This window comes from Ictalurus punctatus, chromosome 9 (assembly GCF_001660625.3).
Source record: "Ictalurus punctatus breed USDA103 chromosome 9, Coco_2.0, whole genome shotgun sequence".
In the NCBI taxonomy this organism is placed as follows: Eukaryota; Metazoa; Chordata; class Actinopteri; order Siluriformes; family Ictaluridae; genus Ictalurus; species Ictalurus punctatus.
In genome coordinates, this window is record NC_030424.2 from 18,764,602 (window position 1) to 18,791,127 (window position 26,526).

Genomic DNA, 26,526 nt, shown 5'->3' on the forward strand with positions numbered 1-26,526 from the left:
AATGTTTGGTGTTCTTTTGTAGCATCTGTTATCAGACATGGAGAGCTTTAAGCAGCAGGTGGATGCAGTGCAGGCCTGTCAGAGTGCACTTCGCATGCCAGAGGAGGTGGTGAACAGCCTGTCCATCTGCCGTACAGCTCTTAACCTGCAGCAGGAAGCCAGCCAGCTGCAGCACACTGCCATTCAACAATGCAACATTCTTCAGGTATGGGATAATACAGAGGAAATTAAACTTCAGTTTAGCTGTTTTTGTTCTGTTTGCTCTAAATGTATTTCCTCAAGTTTAGACTTGTATGTCGAACAAGAATTAGTGCGCATTAAATATGCATGGGTTTTGTAATGCACTACACACTTGCATACTCATATTCTTTGTATTACACACAGTGGTGGCTTAGTGGACATTTTGTGATTTTGAACAGTCTCTAGGATATACTCAGCTATATTACAAAAAACCTTTCCTTGACTTTTCAGAATTTGATCAAAATTAACTAGCCATTAATTTAATGAGGTTTGTTGATGTACGAGAGATTCACATTGGAATAAAAAAAAAAGCTTAAAATTTTATAATTTTATATAATTGCTTGCTTGCATAATGTTATGACTGTCTAACATCTTTAGACAGTCTACTTGTATTTGTATAATATAGAGAATATGCTGTAACAATTAAGTAGATGTCATACTGAAAGAAAATGGGGAGCAGTTTTAAGAGAAGTATGCAGGCTAAGATCTAGGCTTTGATAATTAATTGTATTTCTCAACTTCCTCTGTCAGGAGGCAGTGGTGCAGTATGAGCAGTATGAGCAAGAAGTACAGCATTTGCAGGGACTGATTGAGGATTCTCACCGGGTCATTCAAGACCGACCCGTTCCCACCAGCAATATCCAGGAGCTACAGAGCCAGATACGCCATCATGAGGTAAGCATGTGATAGTACAGCAAGCAGAAAAGTATGACATAATTTGTACCCTGATTAACCTGTTTTCTAATCAGGAGCTGGCCCAGAAAATCAAAGGATACCAGGAGCAGATTGCATCATTAAACTCTAAGTGTAAGATGTTAACAGTGAAAGCCAAGCATGCCACCATGCTGCTGACTGTGAGAGATGCAGAAGGCCTGACTGAGGAAGCACAGGAACTAGACAGAGCTGCAAAGACACAGTCACAGTCTTCTATGGTCATGGTGAGTCCTTTTGTCTTAACTGTACTGTGGGAAACATACACTCTGCAGAGAATAAATGGAACTGTTCAGGTTTATCTTCTTTCTCTAATCATCTTTACTCTTGGTGGTGTCAGGTAACACCTGGTCACAGTCACACCCACCTGTCTCCTGTCACAGAGGAGTCTGGTGAAGAAGGCACTAACAGTGAGATTTCCACTCCTCTTTGTCGTGCCGACTCTCCTATCACAAACACTGAGGCTTCACTTAGCATGGTACTCTGATTACAGCATGTTTTGTTTGCTCATTTCTATCTAACATTGTATATAGTAGAATTTAGTATTTACTAATTTATTTACTGCTCACGGTTTCCTCTTGGATTTAGTTGTCGATGGGCCCAGCTACTCTTGTCAGAGCTCCTATACAGGAGCTGTATGATCCGACCCTTGAGTCTGTGGCTAAGCTTGATGACCTTCAGCGTTCATGGGAGACACTGAAAAATGTGGTATGTGATGCATGAGATCAAAAGGTAGATGAAGTATACTGAGGCTTTGGGCATCTTAATTCACTTTTCATCAATATTATAGATCAGTGAAAAGCAGAAGACACTTTACGAGGCTCTGGAGAGACAACAGCGATATCAAGGCTCTTTGCAGTCCATTTCCTTGAAGATGGAGTCCATTGAGGCCAGCCTGAATGAGCCCCCTTTGCATGACCTTAGCCCAGGCAGACAGATGATCCTGCATCAGGTAGCGCATATATATATATATATATATATATATATATATATATATATATATATATATATATAATTTTCACTAGAATCCCTTTTACACATTAAAAGGAGGCCATGTTTTTCCTGTAGTCCATGTAAAGTGTTCACTTAATCAGTATGGAATATTTTTTGGTATGACTTTTAGAATCTGATGGGAGACATTACCAAGCTTCAGGATGATATAGAAGAGTTGCAATTGAACTTTGCAGAGGATCTGATCTCTGAGAATGTAGACACTGACACAGCCGAACAGCTAGCCATGCAGTCCACTCTCACTGTGCTATCTGATCGTATGGCCACCATCCAAATGAAAGCCTCTGGAAAACAGCAGCTTCTGGAGGTATGCATTCATTTTACTGACTGTAGTTCAGTGGTTCTTTTTTTTTTTGTCTTTTTGCTATCACTATCTCTTTTCTGCACAAGATGTTGTGCTAATATTTAATTATATTCTTGGGACTAGTCTGATTAGAGTGGCTGTTTTGTGCTTCAGGATCGATTGAGTGACCGTCTTGAGAAGCAGCAGCAAGAGAAGGCCTTACAGCTCTATCTCAGCCAGGTGGATGAGCTCGACCAATGGTTGCTAAGTACACGCAAAACGCTCAGCTCCACCCCTCAGGATTCAGACATGAACGAGCAGCTCTCAGACTGTCAGGTTAGAGCATCATCTCTCTGCCACATTCATCACAGTTATGTCTATGGACAGAAATATTCAGTACATGCTACGCACAAAACATTCTCACTTTATGCATTTTAATTGTTCTAATAATTATTTTTTATTAATAATTATTAATTACTAATTAGTAATAATTCTTTCTAATAATTCTTTTTTCTTATTATTGTGGTTTAAGGAAGTAAACACTAGTATTAGAAGACCTAAGCAGCTGTAGCATGATCTTAAAGCAGATTATACATATGTCTCAGTATAATTGTTACTGGTGACTCAAGCAGCTTTCAGGCGATTAGTGGATTCCTGTGCCTTGATTGGTGCTGCCTGCTGGCCAAGTTGGCCAACCCTAGCTTCATATTCCTGCAGCAAGAAAGCCTTCATTGGTTAGATGAGGGGGTGGGAGAAAGTGTACCTACACTGTAGGTTACAGATAGGATCTTACTCACTTACTCTTACTTAATTTTCCTAGTTGCTTTGTTTACTTGTTACAGCACAAAAGTAAAAGCAGTCTGTATTGAGAGAATGACATGTGAGGGATTAAGAATGATGTGCTGTCTTCAATTGGATAGAGACCTAGGATGACATTCAGGCATGAGGAATTCCAGGCTTCACTAGCTGCAGTTCTCAGGCCCTACTCTCTGCAGATTAGAGGGCAGAATCATGTTTGAGCTGGCGTCTCTCTTGTTGCTGTTGCAGAACATGCTGTTGGAGATCGAGGAGAAGGTGCTCGCTCTCTCTGAGCTCTCCTTGCACAGTGAAGCTCTGCTGCTGGAGGGTCGGCCTGAGACCAGAGATGAAGCTCAACGGCTAGCCAGGAAACTGCACACTTTAAAGAGCAGCCTGGTGGAGCTGCAGCGGATGCTACAAGACAAACAGATAAATATCCAGGTAAACAACTAACTCTTTGAAGGTTTCCTAATCATGTCCTAACATACAGGCAATTAGCCCCTGGCAGAAGCATTAAATGCATGATGTCCATGCTTACTGATGTCTCATGAGTAATTAAAATGACGCCTGGTGTATCATTCCTTATAAATTAAATATGAGATTGTAATGAATATAGTAATTTCTGCATTGTTTGCTTTTGTTGTATTGCTTTGTGCATATAGTCATTTAAATGCTATTATCAATTCTTTATTGAATGGGGCACGGAAGTAAGCTTTTTTAAGATCTTTTGTCTCTGCTGACAGATACACTTAAGATCACACACTCAGCAATAAGCATAGCATTTAATTATTTTTCTGACACTTTCCTGTCCTCAAAGTTACAATGAAATCCTGCAATTGCTATCTGTAACTCTTGTGTCAGATCTTGAGGTCTTAATCCTGCCTATTGCTATTTGTTAATTTGCACTTTTTGACAGCTATTTATTCTTCAAAAACTAATGATGGTAGAATTGTGGAATATGATATCATGTGATTTTTGTTTTGCAGGGATTACTACAGGAGCAGTCTGATAGTGAATCAGAGTCCAGTCTCTCTCAGAGTCCGAATGTGCAGGACTGGCTGGCACATGCCCATTCCACACGGAACCAGCACCAACAGGACACTTTGCAGAGACAGAGGGTACACTCTGTCATGATGAAATTTTTCATTAGAAATGACCTAAATTAGTACTTAGATTTCATATTTGTGGTGATTTTCTTCAGGGGGAAAAATCTGGCATGTTTAGGTTTACTTCTAACTTGAATTATATCACAACGCAGCTTGCTAGCATCATTACCAATTCAAAAAAGAAATATTGTAATAGATTGATCTCATTTTCTGTGGAATAAGGAACTTGAGGAGGAGTTGGCTGAGCAGAAAAAGCTTCTGAAATCTGTCGCTAGCCGTGGAGAAGAGATCCTAAACCAGCAGGCTTCACCCAGCAGTGCCAGGTCAGTAAGCCTGAGTGAGGAAAACTTTACACACCGGATTGTAGTTTTAAATTATCAAGTTTGGAGCACATTTTCAGATGGCACACTTTCTAAGTATCAAGTGCAGTACTGTTTTAGTGTTTAATTTAAGCCATACAATGAACCATGATTTTTCATTTTCTGTATGAACTGGTCAATCTACAGCATTTGTGAGGTACTCAGTCCAGAACTGGAGAATGTGAGCCAGGCTGTATTTGGACAGAGGAGACAGAGATGGGAGAGTCTGAGAAAGGATTTGACCACCAAACTGCAGCTTCTGCAGAGCACTTTGGAGCAGGATACCAAGCAACCAGTACTGAGATCCTACTGCTTCCATGTTCATAAATTAATATTTATACTGAACTTTTTGAATCACTCTAGTACAGTACAACAAAACAAGTGAACAAGTGTAGTGATAGTTGTTATTTTTTCCAGTTTTATTCCAGGACTGCTCGTGTAAACACCTCTCCTCCTTTCTATAAAAGAGAGGCCCAGGTCAAGGACAAATCTACACTGAAGTCATTATACAGTGAATTCAGCCAGGCTGTGGAGAATGCTGAGGTAATTTCATTTCCCTAAATGGCAATCATTACATTCGCCTTTGGAAATTTGGAAATGTCACTACTGTAAACATGTCTTGCTGGTGTGTATGCAGGTTACAGGTTCAGCAGAAGAGCAAGGCATGCAGATAGAACATCAACTATATTCAGCAGTTACAGCGACTTCCTCTTGGCTAGATGATGTAGAGAACACACTGTTCTCCAGGTCAATGCTTTTGACAGAGAATGCAGAGACACAGCTCTCCAACCATGAGGTAAATGACTTTCCATTTGCTGTGCCAACGATTTAGTCATTTTTAGCATTATTAATTATTTAGATCATAATTATTCATTTATGGCAAAAGACTATCTCAAATATTTGCATTTAGATTTTACAAATGATACTTGATTTACATGTCTTTCAGGCTTTAGGGAAAGATGTGGCTGAGGTCACAGGAGAGGTGGGCAACAGCCAAGGACTGCTAGGGAGTGTCGTAGGGTTGCCTGGAGAAAAGCAGACCCTGATGGAGGATACTCTTGACTGCCTGTCTCAGCGACTGGAAACCTTAGACTCAGCAGTTGAGCGTCGCTGTGAGAGCATGAGGAGCAGGATACAGGATCTCGCTGCCTTCCAGGTTCAAATAATCCCAGTCAAACCTGGTGGTGAACCTAAAATATTTTGTCCATCAGAAGAGTACATTGGTTCATCTCATGAGATATTGTCTGTTTTGTTCCTCACAGACTGAGCTCGAGCTTCTCTTCTCTGAAATAAGTGAGAGCAAGTTTCATATTCTACAGAAGCTAGCAGGGATCCTCGACTGCCCACCAGATAAACAGCTAGAGGTAAAAAAAAAAAAAAAAAAAAAAAAAGCTTTACTGTTCATTTACATTGATAATTGACTGTCATTAAATTGTTATTACTTTTAAAATTTCTTATGTGATATTTTCCTTAACAGACAATTACTGTGGTAGAAGAATCCCTTAGAGAGTTAGAGCATAAAATTACAGATTTAAAAACGAGAGGAGCGGTTCTGCAGCCGGATCAGATTTCTAACAACGAACTGATGAAGCTCCAGGTACACACTCGCTCGTCGAACTGTATGAAATTAGAAAATAATGTATATTTTGTGGAAATGTCGTCTTTTCAGAGCAACATTTCCTGTGTATGTTATATTTTATAGGACACTTATGAAGATCTGGTGATGACAGTGGGCTCTCGTCGGAGTGGGCTGAACCAGAACATGGCTCTGAAGAGCCAGTATGAGCGAGCATTACAAGACCTGGTGGATCTGGTGGATACAGCTCAGGACAAGATGGCTGCTGACCAGAAGATAATTGCTGGCTCAGTGGACGAAGTCCATAGTCTGTTAGACAAACACAAGGCAAGCTATGTTTTAACAGAAAGAATTGTTGAAATGCTATGACACAGGTTGGAAGTACGGCAGTAAAGACAGCCATGAAGGATGTGTGTAATATTTTGCTTTTTTAGGAGTTCTTCCAAGGGCTGGAGTGGCATATGGTCTTAACTGAGACGTTCTACAAGAAAATTAGTGCCTTTGTCCTACCACAAGAGAGCCAAGCTCTAGAGGACACTTTGGCCCAAGCGCAGGACGTTCTAAAGCAGGCTCACAAAAAAGGAGTGGAACTGGAGTACATCCTGGAGGTGAGTTACAGTCTTTATAAATGTAATTAGCAGTAAGTTGGATTAATTTTCGTCAGTCTTAATGATTTCATCTCTTAGCACGTTCCTGCTTGCCTGTTTTATGTCTGTTTGCGAATACATGTTTACAGACATGGAGCCGTATGGTCCTGGACTATCAGTGTCTGAATAGGCATTTGGAGGCAGTGGAGGGCCGCATGCCTGCTGTTCCCCTGTTGGAGGAGACAGAGGAGAGGTTAACTGAAAGAATAGCACTATATCAGGTATATCGGCATTGGATATTCTTTACATCCCATATACTGTATGTCAAAGTTATTTTCTATGCTCATGCAGGCTTTTTGACACAATATCATAGAAACATATGAAGGTTACATATATAATTTGGCATTATTTATGGGATGGTGGTACTGCACATAGCATTAATGCATTAATAACTCTTCCTCTGGGTTCTTTGATTTCCTACCATGTTCCAAAAATCTGCCAGTGGGAGAATTGGTTATACTAAATTGGATGAATGTGTGAATGGGCATGGTGCTCTTTGTTGGACTGGTGTTACCTCAAGGATGTATTCCAGATTTCCTGGGAAAGGTTCTGAATCCACTGTGGTTGAATGAATGAATAAATGAATGAATATAGCATCATTTAGGGTAATCATATCCTATCTACCCAGGGCATGAAGTCCATTCTGGCAGAGCACCAGCACAAGCTTCATCAGGTACTAGAGGAGGGCAAGTCCCTACTGCAGTCTGTGGCCTGCCACACTCTGGAGAACCAGCTTACTCTGCTGGGGGAGCACTGGCTGAGCAACACCACCAACGTCAATAAGGAACTGCAGCGTCTGGAGTCAATCCTCAAACACTGGATCAGGTCTAGACCCACATAACCGTTTATTCTGACCTTAATGAAAAACTGTTATGAAGTGCAAACAATGTATGATGACTATTTTTCTCAGATATCAGAGTGAATCTGCTGAGCTAAACGAGTGGCTACAGGATGCTTTGGAACGTCTGGAATTCTGGAACAATCAGTCAGTAACTGTACCTGAAGAGGTGGAGACAGTTAGAGACCATCTGTCAGCTTTCTTGGTTAGTACCAATTTACTTAGAACCAACATGTAAGCACAGTCAATTGTTCCAAATGTCTTTAAAAACTAACTTAAAAACAAAAAGTGAGCCTCTAAATGCACTGTAATCCTGCAACCCTAAAGTATATCACTTTGTCTGCTGGACTAGATACTTTGTGAAGTTTGTGACACATGCCTTTCCTTTTCCCTTCAGGAATTCAGTAAAGAAGTTGAGGCTCATTCCAGTTTGAAAGCCTCAGTATTCAATGAAGGCAACCAGCTACTGAGGCTGAAAAAAGCAGACACAGGCATTCTCAGGGCAGAGTTGGCCCGTGTGGAGGCCCAGTGGGCTGAGCTGCTCACTCGCATCCCTGTTGTGCAAGAGAAACTGCACCAGGTAATGTGCTGCACTAAAATATATCACTTGCTAATCTAGGTGGTCATTCCTGCCAAGTAGGATTAGGATAGTCAGGATGTGATGGAGTCTTCCTATTCTGTTAAGCAAGAGTATTTGTCCTGGTTAGTTATGTTGCCCTCGTGCACTAATATTTGCTTCCTGTCCTAGTCTCAAATGGACAAGTTAGCCTCATGCCATGCCATCACTGAACTGGTAAACTGGATTTCACTGATGGAGAGAGTGATGGAGGAAGATGAAGAAAACCTTAAAGGAGCTGTGGGGTCAAAGGTTATCCAGGAGTACCTGCAGCACTATAAGGTAGGTTCAGCTTATGAAAGAATATGTTCAGAACAAAAATATGAATTTACTGTGTCCTTGACATTCACTAGATGATGTACCACCATCTTTAAGTAGAGTTTTGTGCTGTCAGTTTCTTCTATTTGTATTATCACTATTGTAAGTGTTGTTTTTACATATTAATACCTGCACCACAACAAATTCCCATTCCCTACACACTTGGCAATAATACTAATTCTGATTTTGTGAGTTTCACTGATGAAAGTAATGTGATAAGTAACCATTTTCTTCCCGTTTTTGTAGGGTTTTCGTGTAGATGTGAACTGTAAGCAGTTGACTGTGGACTTTGTGAACCAGTCAGTGCTGCAGATCAGTGGGCAGGATATGGAGAGCAAGCGCAGCGATAAGACAGACTTTGCAGAGAAGTTGGGAGCCATGAACCGCCACTGGCAAATCCTACAGGCTCGCATCACAGAGAGGGTGAGATGTATTAACTTTTTTTCCTAATGTGCTATAAATTAGTGAATGAGTTAATTGATCCATTGATGTGTGAGGTGTGTTTATTCAGGTCCAATACTTGGAGGGCTTGTTGCAGTCCTGGCTAGACTATGAAAGCAATGTGGAGTGCCTTAAAACCTGGCTATGTGCTCAGGAGGAGCGACTCAAGAGGAAACACAAGATTGAGGATCTCTCCTCTGTGCAAAATGCTCTCCGAGACTGCCAGGTAAAACCAGACTGCAATGTTGTAAATGCATTTCTCAACCTTACATAGTGTGACTTTTTTCTAGCGCCAACACACCCGATCCAACTGTTCAGCTCATTATTCAGCACTTCATGAGTAGGCTAAGGAAAGCTTCAGTGCGGTTTAGACTTGAGAACCCTATACATGTTTGCTCATGAATTGCATCTCTCTTTTTCTTTATTTCACATACATGCACACAGGAGATGGAACTGATGGTTAAGGAGAAGGAGCGAGAGGTGGAGAGAGTAGAAGAGCAGGCGTGCGCTCTTGTCCAGAACAAAACAGATGAAGCCTGTGCTGTTGTCATGGAAACTCTCCAGGCACTGAATCACACTTGGGCCAATCTTGACCATTTAGTATGTTAATTCTCTGATTTCTAAACTAAAATATGATAAGCGTGTTTCTAAGCCATCTCTATAGGTATAATTAGAGTCAAACTAGCAAGTGTGTTTCACAGATCGGACAGCTGAAGATCAGCCTGAAGTCAGTATCCGATCAATGGAGTCAGTACAGGCAGGCAGCTGAAGAGATTAACAGCTACCTGACAGAGGGGAGGTACTCTGTGTCTCGCTTTAGACTGCTTACTGGTTCTCTGGAGGCCGTGCAGCTCCAGGTGGACAGTCTGCAGGTAGGACTGCTCTCAACTCCTGCAAATTATTTTAATGTGCACGTGTATGTAAAGAAAAAGTGACGTTAAATGCACATTAGACAGAATGAAAAATTACATTGAGGACTTTTTTTTTACCCGTTTATCAGAATCTGCAAGAAGAGTTGGAGAAGCAGGAGAGCAGTCTGAGGAAGTTTGGAGCAATTACACATCAACTACTAAAGGAGTGCCACCCATCTGTGTCTGATTCTCTGAACAACACCCTTAAAGACGTCAATGCCAGGTGGAGCAGCCTGTTAGAAGAGATAGTGGAACGTTTGAAGAGCAGTAAAGCTTTGCTACAGCTGTGGCAGAGCTATAGGGACCTGTACGAGCAGAGCACTGGCAGCATCCAGAGCCTGGAGGACAAAGCAGAGCAACTCCTGAAGATAGCAAACAAAAAAGACATCTCAGAGGAGGAGGTGTCTACCTGGATTCAAGACTGTACTGTACGTGAGACAGGTTTTTCTGCTATTGGTGTGAAAATTTCTTTGCTATTTCCACATTTCTCTGCTACTGGTGTGATTTGCATGTTAAAGGTGGGGTCAGAGTTTTAAAAAAAGTTGGTATGTGTGTGCTTGGATAAGAAACTCTGCACTTCTGTGGTTGTCCCATAAATAATGTGGAACACCACCATACAGCGGGACAATGAGATGACTCTGCTTACTTACCTTACTTCATCCAAAGCCACTGTCCATACTGTTTAGAAGAAAACTGTTGCCCCAATCTGTAACTTGCTAGTGTTTTTTTTAAAAACATACAATTAATTTGTTTGTGCTATACACCCGAGACATTTGGGTTTGAGATCAAAGATGGATATGTGGATGTGAGACGAGAGTTTAGGATTTCAGGTTTTATTTCCTGGTATATACATTTTGATGTGTTAAACAACATAAAACTTAGAACCTTTTGTATCAGGCCACCCAACCTCTTCCCTGTGGAAGTTCTTAGTGATGTCATTGTCTGTTGTTTTTGGGGTTTCTTTCACAGCTCTCTCACAATGTTCCTTGGCTGACCCATTGGTGTCTGTTGCTCAGTACACCAGTGGTTTCTTTCTTCTTCAGGACATTCCGAATTGTTGTATTGTCTATGCCCAATGTTTGTCCAATGTCTCTGATTGATTTTTCCTCTTTTCTCAGCTTCAGAATGGCTTGTTTTTCTCCCATAGTCAGCTCTCTGATCTTCATGTTGGCTTATCATTTTAACAACAAATGTGAAACTGAAGGCTAAAACCAAGAGTAGATGTTCAGAGCTATTTATTGTTTAAACAATCGATCTAACAGGACACACCTGGGTAACAAGAAACACCTGTCAGTCACATGTTCCAAAATTTTTGATCACCCACAAATTGGGTGGTCTGATACAAAATGTGCTATGTTCTATGTTGTTTAACACATCTACATATGAATACTAGGCAATAAAAAATTCGAACGTCTCTTCTTATAATCATATTTTGATCTCAAACCCAAAAGTCTAAAGCAAAAACAAATGAATTGGCCTTGCAATTCCAACAGTTTCATATATGTTCTTTCATTCATGTATACAGTCCCCTCTGAAAGTATTGGACGAGCAAGGTTGATTCTTTTGTTTTTGCTATATGGATATGGATATGCAAACAAATATTAAGTGCTATTTACTTATTTAAAAAAAATGTGTGGTCTGCCAACAGGGGTGCCATATTCTAAGTTGTTTAACATTAACATTATTAATAATTAACCTTATCAATAATCTCCTATATGTTATGTCTAAATGTACTTTAAAACTGATAACCCTTATAAGTCCTTATAAATATAATGATAATTAATGTTAACTCATTCCATATGCTGTATCTCTATGGTTACTTTCATCAGGACTTGCTGCGATCTCAGGCACCAGTGAAAGCCTCTCTACAGGTTTTGCTGGAGCTAGGCGAACAGCTCAAACAGCAGGTGGACACCTCAGCTGCAGCCTCCATCCAGTCAGATCACCAATTCCTTTCTCAGCGTCTTAGCTCCTTGGATCAGACTCTCAGCCGTCAGCAGGCTGCCCTGCAGGTTCAATCTCTAATACTGGATTTTGGAAAACTAACAACATATGTAGGTGTGCATTTTTTGTAACGACAGCTCTCGTTAATTACAGGCCGGAATGCAGGACTATGAGACCTTCAGTGAACAGCTGGGCACTCTCGGTCGTTGGACAGTTGAAGCTGAGGAGGTTCTAAAGGGTCAGGACCCCAATAGCTCCTTTGACCAATCAGCCATCCAGGACCGCATGGAAGAGCTCAAGAAACAGATGCTGAAGTTTAGCAGCATGGCTCCAGACCTGGAGCATCTCAATGAGCTGGCCTACAGGCTGCCCCTCAGTGAATCGGAGATTAAACGCATGCAGAACTTGAACAGAAACTGGGCCACCCTATCAGCCCAGACCACTGAGAGATTCAGGTTTGATTGCTCTAGTATGTTGCAGTGTGGTGCTAGAATAGACAATTATTGTTTTATGTAAAGCAAAAGAAGCATGCTGTCACAGTAATATTTGTTATATCTCTTAATGCTAATGCTTTTTTGCCATGACCCTAAGAATGAAAGACGTGTATTTTAGCATTGTTTGGCTAACTAAATATATGTATTTTTTCTACAGTAAACTGCAGGCCACCCTGCTGCAGCAGCAGACATTTCTGGAGAAGTGTGAGACGTGGATGGAGTTCTTGGTGCAGACGGAGGAGAAGCTGGCTGTGGAGATCTCAGGAAACTTCCAGAGCTTAATGGAGCAACAGAAAACACATGAGGTAAGTCGTGCATATTGCTAAAGAATACAGCTAAGTCAGTGTCTGATCATACCCTAATTTATGTATATATTGAGGAAAAACATCTCAGCATTAAGAAGACATCAAATCTTGAAGTGGATGGGCCAGAACAGCAAAAAACCATGTTGGGTTCCACTGCTGTCACCCAAGAACAAGAATCTGAGGCTATCATGGGCACAGACTCGCACATACTGGACAGTTGAAGATTAGGGAAAAAAATACCCGGTCTTTATTCCAGTCTTCAGCTGTCCAATTTCGGTGAGTCTGTGCCTGTGACAGCCTCAGATTCTTGTTCTTGGCTGACAGGATTGGATCCTGATGTGGTCTTCTGCTGCTGTAGCCCATCCACCTAAAGGTTTGATGTGTTGTGTGTTCTAAGATGCTTTTCTGCTCACCACAGTTGTAAAGAGTGCTTATTTGAGTTACTATAGATTTCCTGTCAGTTCAGACCAGTCTGGTCATTCTTCTGGGATCTCTCGCCTCAACAAGGATGTTTTTTATTTTTCGTATCGTTCTGTATAAACTCTGACTGTTGTGCGTGAAAATCAAAGGAGACCAACAGTTTCTGAAATATTCAGATCAGCTCGTCTGGCACCAACAACCATGTCACGGTTAATGTCACAGAGGTCACATTTTTTCCCCATTCTGATGTTTGATGTGAGCATTAACTGTAACTTCTGACCAGTATCTGCATGATTTCATGCATTGTGCTTCTGCCACATGATTGACTGATTGGATAAGTGCATAAATGAGCAGTTGTACAGGTGTTCTAGTAAAGACATAAACAAGATGTGTAATTATTCATAGAAATTTTATATGTGCATGTAATGTTTTTTTTTTTACATTCATAAATATTATGACACCAGTCCATGCTTATTGTTGTACAAAGGTACATACTTGAGAAAAAAGTGCTAAGTGCCACTCACAGTAATGGTGACTCTAGTAATTTATCTTTGAAGGTTTAAATAAAAACATTTAAAACTCCTTTTATTTTTATTTTGTAATGTAGTTGTTTCAGGCAGAGATGTTCAGTAGACAGCAGATCCTTCACTCCATCATCAGTGATGGACAGCATATGCTTGAGCATGGACAGGTGGATGACAGGTAAATATGTTTGATTAAAGGGATTTAATGAGCAAATATGCAGGTACACATTTTACATGAGATACATGATGTATCCTAACCATATTGTTTGCAGAGATGAGTTCAAGCTGAAGTTGGCTCTGTTAAGTAACCAGTGGCAGGGGGTGGTGAGGCGGACGCAGCAGCGGAGGGGCATCATAGACAGCCTCCTTCGCCAGTGGCAGCGCTACAGAGAGATGCTAGAGAAGCTGGGCAAATGGCTGGCAGAGATCTCACAGCATAGCGACACTCTGCAGCCTGAATCTACAGTACCACTGCAGCAAGCCCGAGCTATGCTGGATGCTGTGCAGGTAACCATCACCACGCTTCATGTGGCACACTGCTTTCTCACTGTCTTGTAATTAGTCCTGGGCTTCGTTCCCAGTTAATCATAATGTAATGGATGTTAGAAACCCTTTTATTTGTATATAACGTTGCGGAAAACAAAAACTGACCCTATAAAATTAAACAAAAACTATGAATCTTCTCACCCTGTAAATGTAATAACACTGATTGGTGCTCTGATTGGCATTCCCTGCTTTATGTTCTTGCTGTAGTTGAAAGAGAAGGTGCTGCAAAGGCAGCAAGGCAGTTACATTCTGACAGTGGAGGCTGGGAGGCAGCTTTTGCTCTCTGCAGATAGTCGGGCAGAGGCATCCCTGCATGAGGAGCTGCTCAGCATTCAGGAGCGCTGGAGACATGCCAACATTTGCCTGGAGGAGCAAAAACGAGAACTGGCTGTCTTACTCAGGGTACAGGACAATACATTATAGTGTTACTCTGTTACATTATTGTGTTATTGCACTGTAGGGAGATTTTTTTTAGTTGAGTCCCAGATGCAGTAGTTTTCTGGTATACAATTTGTGGAAGTCTTGAGCAGAAAGAAACTGGCTAACTAAAAAAAAACCAACTGTCTGGGAGCAGGATTGGCAGAGATGTGAGGAAGGCATTGGAGGGTCTCAGGAGAAACTGCGGGCTTTTAAGCGTCAGCTCTCTCAGCCTCTACCAAATCATCATGAGGAGCTGCAGGCTGAACAGATGCGTTGCAAGGTACCACTTGCAACACTGCCACACTAGGAAATGACTGGTGGTGCTAATGAAACAGTAATGTTAATATATTGATATGTAATTAATGTTGACATTGACAGGAAAACCAAACTGTCAAATTCTCACGTTTTTTTTTTTTTCAAATACTGACAGACAAACATATACTTTTTTATATAGTATTAGCTCTTCTGTTAAATGCAGGACTTGGAGAGTATGTTTGATGGTTGGACAGAGGACTTGGCTCATCTGACTGTGCTGAGAGAATCTCTTTCAAGCTATATTAGCAGCGAAGACCTGTGTGTGCTGCAGGAACGCATTGAACTGCTGCAGCGCCAGTGGGAGGAGATCTGTCACCAGGTGCTGTTTTTATGTTTTTATTATCCAACAGGTTATATGACAAATAAAATGCTGTCAGAAATTTATTTTATTTATATTCAAAATGTATATTACCTTACTTTTCAAAGCTGTGTAAATATTTAAGTTGCCACTAGGTGGTGATGTTGCATCATGGGTGAGCTCAGCTTCAGGCTGTTTATTTCTGGATGTTTTACGTCATACTGAAAGCTCACTTAAAGTTATTTACTGGCAGAGACTGATAAAGCTCTTAACCTTCTTAAACTTCCTCACTTGAGTCATATAATATAATACTAATATTAAAGTCTATTTAGTCTATTATTGACAGTACTGTGCAAAAGTCTTATGCACCCTATTTTTTTTAGCACAAACTTTGTTATAGATATTTATTTTATGACTTCTAGATTATCAAGTCAGTACAAAAAAAATTAGATTTCCAAACATTAGTTTTCCAGCATAAAATTAAATGTTACAGAAAAATGTTTGTATGTCAGTAAAGAAAACAGCATATTACGTAAGAGACACTTTTCAGACAAAAAACACAATGAAGGCTGCTGGGTTTTGCTGCAAAATTAAGAAGCAATTGTCAGTCAATGCGACAGTCAAAGTCTCCAGAAGAACAGTGTCTGGTTCTGCAAGATACTCATTAAAATTCACAGCTCATTTCCTTATAAAACTGCACAGATTCTACCTGAAACTACTTTTTTTTTTAAGAAAGCAGTCGTCACACCAAATATTGCCTTTGTTTCATTTATTACTGTTTACTGCTCTTTATAGTATTTTTTTAAACAGAGAAACATTTCATTTCATTATTTGTGAAGGCGTCTTTGCTCTACTGCATTTCTTTGCATGTGCCTAAGACTTTTGCACAGTACTGTATATTCACAATCAAGAAACTCTTTGTCAGTTTATAAGTTTAAAATACAAGTTTAAAGACAGTTTCAAACTGTTCATAATATGGCAGGAATCACTGGAAAATGAATTTCTTGAAATACATTTTAGGTCCCCTATCTATTTAAAAAAGTTATGCAGAGTAATTTGTTCTGAGACTGAAAGTAAGATTTGCAGTAGAGAAGGCCTTCCTGTCGGTTTGCTTGAGTGGCATCCGGTGTATGTGTGTCTATAGACCACAGGATGTGTGCAAGCTTTTCATATCACAGCAAGAGCTTAATTCAGTACATTTTTACTCTTCCTACACAAACTGCTACTACATCTTGACTCATCTGCAGCTATCTACTTTTTTATTTATTTATTTTCAACAACCGTATAGGTATGTATATATTACAGTAACATATATGCAAATAATATGCCATAATAATAAGAATCCCTGTATTATTTTTGTCTCTGTGTGCAGTTGTCTTTGCGCAGGCAGCAGGTGAGTGAGAAGCTGAATGAGTGGGCCATCTTTAATGAGAAGTACAAAGAGCTGTGTGAGTGGCTCACACATATGGAAAACAAGGTCTCCCAGAATGGTGACATCAGCATTGAAGAGATGATTGAGAAACTCAGAAAGGTAAACCAGTTGAAGTCGCATGTACGGTAGATGGAAGTACAGTAAAGAGTACTAATATGTGCCATTATCACATATAGTTTGCGTGACTTATCCCTCGCTATGTCTCTTCAGGACTATCAGGAAGAACTAACAGCTGCTCAGGAAGATAAGCAGCAGCTCCAGCAGATGGGAGAGCGTTTAGTCAGAGCTAGCCATGAGAGTAAAGCCTCAGAGATTGAACACAAACTCGTCAAGGTCAGCGATCGCTGGCAGCACCTACTCGACCTCATCGGTGCTAGGTAAGACCACACAGACTACAAAACAGAAAAACAGTGCTCTCTTATCATTCATTATTAGCATGATTTTATTTAAAGTATGTGTGCTACCTGATACAGAACTCTTGTGCATTAGGAGGATTAATCTGTTCCAGTGGTGTTGAGTATGCCGTGTGTCTGACTCATATCCTATTGTGCATAACCAGGACAAAAAAACTGAGGGAGACTCTGGTAGCTGTGCAGCAGCTGGATAAGAACATGAGCAGCCTGCGTTCCTGGCTGGCCCACATTGAGACAGAGCTCTCTCGTCCTATTGTGTACGACACCTGTGACTTTCAGGAGATTCAGAGAAAACTTGACCTACAGCAGGTATAGTTACACATGCTCGTATTAGACCTGATTTCATGTGCACATAATTTGCCATCATCCTATTGAGTAAAACATGGTATAACTTCAGCTCATACACTTTGCATTTTCAGGAGCTGCAGAGAGACATAGAGAAGCACAGCACAGGTGTGGCCTCTGTGTTGAACCTGTGTGAGGTGCTGCTTCATGACTGTGATGCTTGTGCCACAGACACAGAATGTGACTCTATCCAACAGGCCACCCGCAGCCTGGACCGCCGATGGAGGAGCATCTGTGCCATGTCAATGGAGAGAAAGCTCAGGTAAGACTGCTTGCCCTGAGCACTTTCATTTTACAATGGCAAAAAATTGTTTTAGGTTGTTTGGTAAGATTATTAGATCAAGATATAATTAATTGTATTGTTTAATCATTTTGAGTTTAATGTGGGCCCACATTGGGTCCATGGTGAATTTAAACAAATGATTCATCTACAGTTACAGGGTGATAACCTTTTCTTTCCTTGTATGATGTTCTCTTCACAGGATTGAAGAGACATGGCGACTCTGGCAGAAGTTTCTGGATGACTTCTCCCATTTTGAAGAATGGTTGGCAATGTCTGAAAGGACAGCTGCTTTACCAAACTCTTCTGGTGTGCTTTACACAGTGGCCAAGGAGGAGCTGAAGAAATTTGAGGTATGGGTCAGGAAATGAGACTTGTATTCTTACAATGTTTTTTTTTCTTCTTTTTTTTGGCTTTCATTATTCTAGGAATCTACATTGGATCAGGTCACACAATTACCCTATGCCAATTACTTACTCTTTCCAGACTTTCCAGCGGCAGGTGCATGAGAGCCTGACCCAGCTTGAACTGATTAATAAACAATACAGACGGTTGGCACGAGAGAATCGCACAGATGCAGCTTGCCGTCTACGGGAGATGGCACATGATGGAAACCAGCGCTGGGATAACCTGCAGAGAAGAGTGTCCTCTATCCTGCGCCGGCTCAAGGTCTGTACACTTGTGCACCTTTTCTCACAGTTTAGGGTTTAATTTTAGACATGATTTATGTAAAAAAAAAAAAAAGTCTTGATTTATATTAAATCACTAGATATACTGTAATGCATGATACTCTGAATCAAAACAAGCTCTGATTGAGATCAACACTAGCTTTCATGGCTCCAAAGCAAAGCCAAATCTCCGAAGGATCATCCAACTCCAAACCCTTTCTGGAGTGGATCACTATATCTTTTGCAGAGCTATTTAACTCATGCATATCCTGTGCATACCAGATCATCACGTGAGATCCATTAGCCAGCGGGAATGGTGTTGAAAATGGTGTTAAACATTTGAACTGAAATTCACTAGTTCAATCTAGCTTGTTCCAAACTGCAAAACAAAGATAAACGATGTAGCACATCAGTCTAAATAAAACAATAGCGAATTCATCGAATATGTAAAATCAAACTTAACCTTAAGCTTAAATTTAAAGGTAATAAAAACACACAAAATATAAAATGTTTAAAAATTTAATCTTATAAGCTACAATGAACTGGTTAAATAGTTTAATTTGGTTGTATCCTGTTTGCTTTGTAGCACTTTATTAGCCAAAGAGAGGAGTTTGAGACAGCCCGAGACAGCATACTGGTGTGGCTAACAGAGATGGACCTCCAACTAACTAACATTGAGCACTTCTCTGAGTGCGATGTCCAGGCCAAAATCAAACAGCTCAGGGTGAGTCTCCATTGAGATATCAACATGAACTACTTACTGCTTTACCCTGTATAAATGTGTATATGTATATATTTGTTTTATATTTCTGTTGTCTTTACTTTCTTTGATCTTTGGTCATGTATGCAGGCATTCCAGCATGAGATCTCGCTGAACACAACCAAGATTGAGCACATCTTGCAGCATGGGGAAGCACTGATAGAGAAGAGTGAGCCTCTGGATGCTGCAGTTATTGAAGAAGAGTTGGAGGAGTTACAGCGCTACTGCCAGGAGGTTTTTGGACGCGTGGAACGCTACTACAAGAAACTCATCCGTCTACCTGTACAGGTAAATGCTTTTTAAATTTTTTATAAACTAGTCCTTCTAAGATAATTACAGGTGTAGATATTTATTGTACTTATATAATTTGTCCTTTCACTGTCAGCTGTTTCCACTGGATGAGATTTTAGCATAATGTAAGTCCTGTGTTTCTGCAGTTTACAGATGATGATATTTCCTACTCGGACCGAGAATTCGACTTAGACGAGGTAGCCGATGCATCCAGCCTTCCATGGAGTGAGCATTTAGGTGACAGTCAACTCTCTCCGCTGCCCTCCTCAAGCCGATCTGCCTCTCTAGCAGTCCCACTTCGGACTGAGCGGTCAGGACGAGACACTCCAGCTAGTGTTGACTCCATCCCCCTGGAATGGGACCATGACTATGATCTGAGTCGTGGCCTAGAGAGCGTCACCAGATCCTCAGAACTAGGAGAGGAGTGCAAGGATGGCACATACCTTCAGGGCTCAGCATCTGCACTCTCCGGTCAGTATGTACTTCTGGATCATAAAGGCCTTTTAGCAAGAGTGTTTAAACTACATCACAACTGCATAGTGTTATTTTTAAAATACAGAAACTGACCTGACAGTTGCAGTGATTTCATAATTAGCACACCCAAGTAGTAATAGAACAGCCCAGTGTTCTTCCCAAGCCTAATCTGACATCTGAATCTGTTTAAAACATTGAGCAGTAATACCCATACCGGTACATTTCTGATATTATGTATGTCAAATCATTGAAACCATCTGTCAGTAATTCCCTATAGTCAAATTTTAAGACACACTGTCGAAACTCTGCTGTATGCGTTATATATGTCTCTTTTCAGATGTAGTGATCCCAGAGAGCCCAGAGGCATATGCAAAACTAACAGAGAAAACACTGAGATCCATCTCTGGTAGGCAACAGAGGCCACGCCATGCTTTCGGGCTGGGGCACATAACTCAGTATGAGAGATTTACTCACAGCCTGCCGCTTGGGACTTTGATTATTTTCAGTTTCTACTCACAAACCCAATCAGACAGCTGCCATTAGCTGCAACACTTTCTAACCACCTTTTCCTTATTTTGTTGTGGGTTAATTTTCAGAGTTTAACCTACCGCACGTAGAATTAAAATATGTGATTGATGCTTTTTGTGTTTGCCGAAGGTGTTTTTTTTTCTTCTGTGTGTATTTCCTAAACTCTTGGGTATTATTCACAATCCCTAACAACGGCAACTAAACGTGTATGAACGTATAGCGGACGAATCATTCAAGCTGTGTAAACTTAGCAGTAAATATGTGGATATACAATTTATTTATGAAAGCTGGTTTATTTATGAATGCTGGTTGTAGAGAGTTATGAACAATGCCCATAAACACACTTTGGTCCAAACCCAATACAACTTTAATGGGTTTTTTTTTTTCTGGTGGAGATTAGCTGTAAATGACATGTATATCACAAAGCATGGCATACAGCAATGGTAGTTTTCGTCTATGGTTTGGCTTCGGCTTTCGTGCCAGTACAAGCTCAGATACCTTTTGGACTTTGATGGTAACCGCTTTGCACATCTGCAGGGGAGACAGCCTCACTTGAGACTCATTTCCGGCAGCTTGCGAAGGCCCTCGACACCAGCCACTTCCGCCTCCAGCAAACTGAGAACATCATCCGCAGCCGCACACCTACTGGCCCTGAGCTGGATGCCTCCTATATGGGCTATGTAAGTCCTTTAGAGACATGGGTTCTCTAGAAGCTGAAGTAGAGTCTAGTGGATGGAGTCGCAGCGAAATGATTGCAGTATAAAATGATTTACATTACTGAGTGACTCTGTTACTAAAATCTATTGTAAACTTTACTCTGTATCCTTTGACCGAAAAGTTGTCTCTGGCTTTGGCAGATGCGGTTGCTTGGGGAGTGTCGTGACAGTATTGACACGGTGAAGAAAGTCGGCTGTGAGCTGAAGGAGGAAGAACACAAGCTGGGAGGATTTGTGAACCCCAACAGCTCAGAATCACAGACCTCCGGTACTCATACTCAAGTCTCACACTGTATCAGTTAATATTAGATTATTTGACATATAGCTGTTTGTTGTGCAGTGCGATTGCTGTGACACATATTTATATATGTACATTTGTTACTCAGGGGTTTTTGCAATACTGTTCCTTTCTGCCTCTGCCCTATAGGGGTAATTGAGCGCTGGGAACTGCTGCAGGCACAGGCTCTTAATAAAGAGCTACGCATGAAACAGAATCTGCAGCAGTGGCAACAATTTAACTCAGACCTTAACAGCATATGGACCTGGCTGGACCAGGCTGAAGAGGAGTTGGAGCAGCAGCGGAGGCTAGATGCTAGCACTGATATCCACGCCATTGAACTGCGCATCAAGAAGCTCAAGGTCAGCCATCCCAAACTGCCCAAACTGGCTGCGATAAAACCATGGTCCATGTCACCTTTCTCTCTTTTATATATTCCAAAATATCTTCTGTAATAGTCTCAATTTACTCTGCAGGAACTACAGAAGGCTCTAGACAAGCGGAAGGCCATAGTGCTGTCCATAAATCTTTGCAGTTCTGAGTTTGTACAGTCAGACAGTAAAGATTCTCAGGAGCTGCAGGGCCGACTGAAGGAAATGAATAACCGATGGGAGCGGCTAACTGGCTCTCTAGACGAATGGAGGAGTTCTCTCCAAGATGCACTAATGCAGTGCCAGGCAAGTCTGCCAACTCCTATTAGAGTAAACAATTAACATTAAATGTGGGTTTAGTAGGTGCGATTTAGTTATTTTGAATGAGTTTGATTCTATCAATGAAATAGACCATAAACCTTTGTCCTACAGGACTTCCATGAAATGAGTCATGGTCTTTTGCTGTGGCTAGAGAATATTGACCGCAGGAGAAATGAGATTGTCCCCATCGACCACAATCAAGACACTGACACTCTGCATGAACATCATAAAACTCTCTCGGTACTGCATGGTTTATTAATATTTGAGTGCCCAGTATGTAAATCTATAACTAGTAGTGAATCTCTTTTTGCTTTGTCCTACCAGCAAATCCGTCGGGAACTGCTTGACTCTCAGCTGAAGGTGGCGTCATTGCAGGACATGTCTCTGCAGCTATTAGTCCACTCAGAGGGCAGTGAGTGCCTGGAAGCCAAGGAGAAGGTCCATGTCATTGGCAACCGGCTCAAGATGCTATTGAAAGAGGTGACACGAGACATCAGAGAGCTGGATAAAACTCTGGACATCACCAGCAGTCAGCAGGTCAGTACTTCAGTTACATTAGCGAAAATTGGAATAATACAGTGCCTTATGTTGCAGTGTTTTCGTAATGCACATATTACTACCAATTGCGGCTCAAAGTTAACATGTATTTTTGTTTTACATGTTTACTCAGCTGCTGTGCAAATTAAAGGGATAGTTCACCCAAAAATGAATATTCTGCCATCAATTACTCACCCTCATGTCGTTCCAAACCCATAAGACTTTCGTTCATCTTCGGAACACAAATGAAGACATTTTTAACGAAACCTGGGAGATTTCTGTCCCTCTGTTTACAGTCAGGGAACTATGCGGCAGTGAAGATATTTTGTTAATAAAGGCTTAATTTGAGGTTTTTTGTGCACACAAATAATTCATATCGCTTCGTAAAATTGTGATTAAACCACTGGAGTCACATGAGTTACTTTTACAATGCCTTTAAGAACTTTTTGGAGCTTGAAAGTTTTGGTTACTGGACTGTAAATGGAGGGACAAAAATCTCCTAGGTTTCATTAAAAATGTCTTTGTGTTCCGAAGATGTATGAAAGTCTTATGGGTTTGGAACAACACGAGGGTGAGTAATTGATGACAGAATCTTCATTTTTGTGTGAACTATTCCTTTAATTTGGGATTTATCCCTTAGTAAACCATGTATACAGCTGTGGTCTTGGGTATGAGAATTTTAATACAGACTAGCAGCCATCTTCCAAAAGGCTGCCTTTCTTGCTGTTTTTTAATCAAGGTTTAGGTATAAATTGGTCACCATAAATTGATTCATTGCCCCATATATTTTCTTTCTGTCAGGATCTGTCATCTTGGTCATCTGCTGATGAACTGGACACATCTGGTTCCTTGAGTCCTGTGTCTGGACGAAGCACTCCCAGTCGCCACCGATCGGTAACAAACCATCCTAACTTTCTGTGGGGCTATGCAAGGATGAAAGCGATTATCGCATTAAGGCAATAGATTTTTATTTGTCACTGATGTCCCTAGAGCGTTGCCACTAGACATGCTTGACACCTCAGTACATCTGTGCAGTATCAGAGTCCCTCCAGATTCAGACCCTACCTTTTTCCTTCACATCTAAACCAATTCAGCATTTAAGATGTGATTCTGTTTTTACAACCCCGTGTTCTTGTTTAGTTCTTCCAACACATTTCTTTGTATTCATGAACCTTCTACACTCCCATGCAGTAATGCTCAAAGAACACTGGTTCAGTAATATTAAAACACAAATCTGTAGTTCTGTACAGTATATGAAACACATTCTAAATCTGAATTCTACATAAAAGTACCAGTATTTCATGTCTCTTTCAGTAGTTTAGGGTTTTCTGCTATGATGTTTTTTGATGAACCAGTTTCTTTGCTTTCAGAAAATTCCTGTCACCCTCTCATTTGAGTTCCTGGTCTTCTTTGGGTTTCTTTCATCAGTAGCTTTATCTTTATTTGCCTGGACTGAAACATTCTTTCTTTCTTTTACCCCCTGTTCATTGCAAACAGAAACGGGGCAAAAGTAGTCTGTCACAGCCTGGACCCTCTGTGAGCAGTCCACACTACAGGTACCTGTCTCCTGGTTTCTAGAACACCTGGAAGATAATGGAACTCAACCCATGGCCTGATTGTAGACATTGTCATCTGCTGGGTTGATCTCAACATTTACTAAACCCTGTGCCTGTGACTAGTGTCAGGCCACTCAGGCCAGTCAGATGACTTTTGTTTATTTAAGTGCCTCACAGAACTTAGCTAAAGGCTCATGTCAGTGGATTCCATCATCTTCTGTGCTTCTAGACACTGCTTAGGCTAGGAGTCTTAGACAGATGACATGCAGGAGGACATGCACCAGAGAAATGTACTATACATTTTAATGAGTTTCTTCCAGTATCATCTCAATGTTATATTTTTCTGCTTATAAACTGTGGCTGAAAAATATTATTGACTTGCTGCTGAGCATTTTTTTTTCATCATCCTTGTAGCCAGCAAGTGTCTGCAATGAACAAAGTCTTGGCAGCAACCTATCTTATTCTCTTCCTCCCTTTCTTGTGTCTCACATCTTCTCAATAACTAATCCACCATTTCCCCCCTTCCTATCTGCCATTTGTGGTTTGATTCTCCCAGTTCTCCATTTGTAGAGAATAGCTTGGCACGTTGGGGACATTATAAGCTTTACAGAGTGGCAAAGTCATTACAGTATAGAACTGGATATAGGCTCAGGGAGAGTGGCACCTCAAAAGCTGCTCTTGCAAAGTGCCATTATGAGTCACAACCAAAATGTAGATTTATAAATGACACAAACTATATAGTCAACACTTTTCTTTGAACTGTATAACATAAAAAGTGAATACTATGTTCAAAATCTTGATATTCGATAAATACCTTTTCTTTAATATCTGCAAATAGATGTAGAATGATTTATTTAGGATTTCTAACATGTTTATTATACTGCTAGCTTTAATCTGATACTGTATGGTGTAAATTCTTGCAGTGAAAGCTGATCTTCCAAAAGAAACCTACATGTGGCACTGCAGCTGCTTTCCCAGAACAACTGCTGGACAGCAATCTTTCTTCTTGGCATGCATTGTGATAGATCTAACAGTAACAGAATGTGAAAGACAAACGCTTTTTTTAAATGTCCTTTTTATTGCTAAATAAAAGCCTTGCGTTTTCTTCAGACTTATCCTGTCTTTGTCTGGCTTGAGCAGCTAAACCTTTTTCTGAAAATGCGATGATATTATTTTGTGATATAGAAAGACAGTAATGTATTCTATCTCAGGGTGCATGATATTTAATCAGGCAAGTACATGTAAATGCAGAGGAAATCCCTGAAAAACACAGAGTATTATATATGCATTTTATTCAGAAGACCACTTCTGAAGTAGCAAAGGAGATGTAGCAAAGGAGTAGCAAGGCTCTACAGTTAGCCCAGCCTATATAATAACTGTTGCACTTGAATGTGTCTGCCTGATTTGTTGTGTCCCTTGTGTGAGCAGGTCTCTCAGCGTCGCTGGATCCGATTCCTCCCATTCTGAGGAGGAGGAGTTGCCCTCCTGGTGTAGAACTTTCCTCCGACGAGTCCTTTGGGTCTCGCTGCCTGTGCAGCTGCTATTGCTGCTGTTGCTGACCGTGGCCTGTCTGGTGCCTATGTCTGAGGAGGACTACAGTTGCTCCCAGTCTAACAACTTCGCCCACTCCTTCCATCCTATGCTCAGCTACACAAATGGGCCTCCTCCTATGTGAGCTTAGTTTTTACATTAGACAGATTTCAGTAATGAGATCTCAAAAGATTTTACTCTGACTGGGACCACTTGATTAGCATCCGAAGCTGATCATGTTTTTGTCTTTGTATAGCTAAATAGAGCTGCTACGTTTACTCATGTCTTGTGTGGATGTTTGGAAAAAAAACTCTTTGCACTGAAAATTAATATGCTGTAGGACAGGTGGTTGTTGGTGGTACAGATAGTGCTTCCAAATTACAAAAGGAGAAATATATACACAAATTTATTTTGACTGGACAGCACTGGATTTTAAATGGAAATACTACTGAAGGTATATATTATTATTATTTAGTTTTGTTTGTTTAATCATGGAAAGTATTGACATTTGATTTAATGCAAAGAATATAAACTGCTTTCCTTATAACAAATGAGTTGTAAAACATTTTAAAGAGCTATATATGGGAACTATTTTTATATGTATTTTTGGCATGTAATCTTTTTGCTTTAAATATTTTGATTTATTGGATTTGTCATTGTTAAAGACTGATTATAATTATAACTAACTTGCTTTAATAATCAAGTCGTCATGAATATACAGTATTCTGTGGATCACTAATAATATATTGATCATTGTACAGTTTGCTCAGACTCAAGAGGATTTTGTGTTCAAAATACAGAGAGTATACACATAATATGGATTTATGAGTGGATTTTTTTTTGGTAATAATCCAACAACATACAACCAAATATGAAACTATATTAAGAGTTCCCTTGTTAAGCCTG

The 26,526-nt window shown here is 40.5% G+C and overlaps 1 protein-coding gene across 11 annotated transcripts in view; it reads left to right on the forward strand.

Annotated features, from left to right (window-relative positions):
* syne1b (spectrin repeat containing, nuclear envelope 1b) overlaps positions 1 to 26,435 on the forward strand; it is a 79,770-nt gene extending 53,335 nt beyond the window's left edge. For 6 of the 11 annotated variants that reach the window (XM_053682902.1, XM_017476132.3, XM_017476121.3 and 3 more), the window contains 56 exons: positions 23 to 205; positions 772 to 915; positions 990 to 1,178; positions 1,292 to 1,429; positions 1,540 to 1,659; positions 1,742 to 1,903; positions 2,075 to 2,269; positions 2,420 to 2,581; positions 3,293 to 3,484; positions 4,030 to 4,161; positions 4,372 to 4,472; positions 4,656 to 4,803; positions 4,926 to 5,051; positions 5,146 to 5,304; positions 5,455 to 5,664; positions 5,771 to 5,872; positions 5,986 to 6,105; positions 6,211 to 6,411; positions 6,519 to 6,692; positions 6,821 to 6,952; positions 7,360 to 7,556; positions 7,642 to 7,774; positions 7,967 to 8,149; positions 8,318 to 8,467; positions 8,750 to 8,926; positions 9,015 to 9,170; positions 9,389 to 9,544; positions 9,646 to 9,816; positions 9,945 to 10,283; positions 11,685 to 11,867; positions 11,953 to 12,254; positions 12,451 to 12,598; positions 13,626 to 13,720; positions 13,815 to 14,049; positions 14,296 to 14,490; positions 14,663 to 14,788; positions 14,987 to 15,142; positions 16,494 to 16,652; positions 16,764 to 16,930; positions 17,113 to 17,275; positions 17,386 to 17,573; positions 17,794 to 17,944; positions 18,078 to 18,260; positions 18,846 to 18,983; positions 19,110 to 19,307; positions 19,457 to 19,781; positions 20,122 to 20,190; positions 20,850 to 20,992; positions 21,170 to 21,296; positions 21,456 to 21,667; positions 21,782 to 21,982; positions 22,109 to 22,237; positions 22,322 to 22,534; positions 23,336 to 23,428; positions 24,032 to 24,090; positions 25,519 to 26,435. In XM_053682902.1, the coding sequence (XP_053538877.1) occupies positions 23 to 205; positions 772 to 915; positions 990 to 1,178; positions 1,292 to 1,429; positions 1,540 to 1,659; positions 1,742 to 1,903; positions 2,075 to 2,269; positions 2,420 to 2,581; positions 3,293 to 3,484; positions 4,030 to 4,161; positions 4,372 to 4,472; positions 4,656 to 4,803; positions 4,926 to 5,051; positions 5,146 to 5,304; positions 5,455 to 5,664; positions 5,771 to 5,872; positions 5,986 to 6,105; positions 6,211 to 6,411; positions 6,519 to 6,692; positions 6,821 to 6,952; positions 7,360 to 7,556; positions 7,642 to 7,774; positions 7,967 to 8,149; positions 8,318 to 8,467; positions 8,750 to 8,926; positions 9,015 to 9,170; positions 9,389 to 9,544; positions 9,646 to 9,816; positions 9,945 to 10,283; positions 11,685 to 11,867; positions 11,953 to 12,254; positions 12,451 to 12,598; positions 13,626 to 13,720; positions 13,815 to 14,049; positions 14,296 to 14,490; positions 14,663 to 14,788; positions 14,987 to 15,142; positions 16,494 to 16,652; positions 16,764 to 16,930; positions 17,113 to 17,275; positions 17,386 to 17,573; positions 17,794 to 17,944; positions 18,078 to 18,260; positions 18,846 to 18,983; positions 19,110 to 19,307; positions 19,457 to 19,781; positions 20,122 to 20,190; positions 20,850 to 20,992; positions 21,170 to 21,296; positions 21,456 to 21,667; positions 21,782 to 21,982; positions 22,109 to 22,237; positions 22,322 to 22,534; positions 23,336 to 23,428; positions 24,032 to 24,090; positions 25,519 to 25,765 (9,357 nt within the window). In that variant the 3' untranslated portion in view covers positions 25,766 to 26,435. Of the gene's footprint in view, positions 1 to 22; positions 206 to 771; positions 916 to 989; positions 1,179 to 1,291; positions 1,430 to 1,539; positions 1,660 to 1,741; positions 1,904 to 2,074; positions 2,270 to 2,419; positions 2,582 to 3,292; positions 3,485 to 4,029; positions 4,162 to 4,371; positions 4,473 to 4,655; positions 4,804 to 4,925; positions 5,052 to 5,145; positions 5,305 to 5,454; positions 5,665 to 5,770; positions 5,873 to 5,985; positions 6,106 to 6,210; positions 6,412 to 6,518; positions 6,693 to 6,820; positions 6,953 to 7,359; positions 7,557 to 7,641; positions 7,775 to 7,966; positions 8,150 to 8,317; positions 8,468 to 8,749; positions 8,927 to 9,014; positions 9,171 to 9,388; positions 9,545 to 9,645; positions 9,817 to 9,944; positions 10,284 to 11,684; positions 11,868 to 11,952; positions 12,255 to 12,450; positions 12,599 to 13,625; positions 13,721 to 13,814; positions 14,050 to 14,295; positions 14,491 to 14,662; positions 14,789 to 14,986; positions 15,143 to 16,263; positions 16,410 to 16,493; positions 16,653 to 16,763; positions 16,931 to 17,112; positions 17,276 to 17,385; positions 17,574 to 17,793; positions 17,945 to 18,077; positions 18,261 to 18,845; positions 18,984 to 19,109; positions 19,308 to 19,456; positions 19,782 to 20,121; positions 20,191 to 20,849; positions 20,993 to 21,169; positions 21,297 to 21,455; positions 21,668 to 21,781; positions 21,983 to 22,108; positions 22,238 to 22,321; positions 22,535 to 23,335; positions 23,429 to 24,031; positions 24,091 to 25,518 lie in introns of those variants that run through there. The other 5 variants (XM_053682908.1, XM_053682903.1, XM_053682905.1 and 2 more) reach the window with 4 other exon arrangements.
* Positions 26,436 to 26,526: the final 91 nt, after the last annotated feature.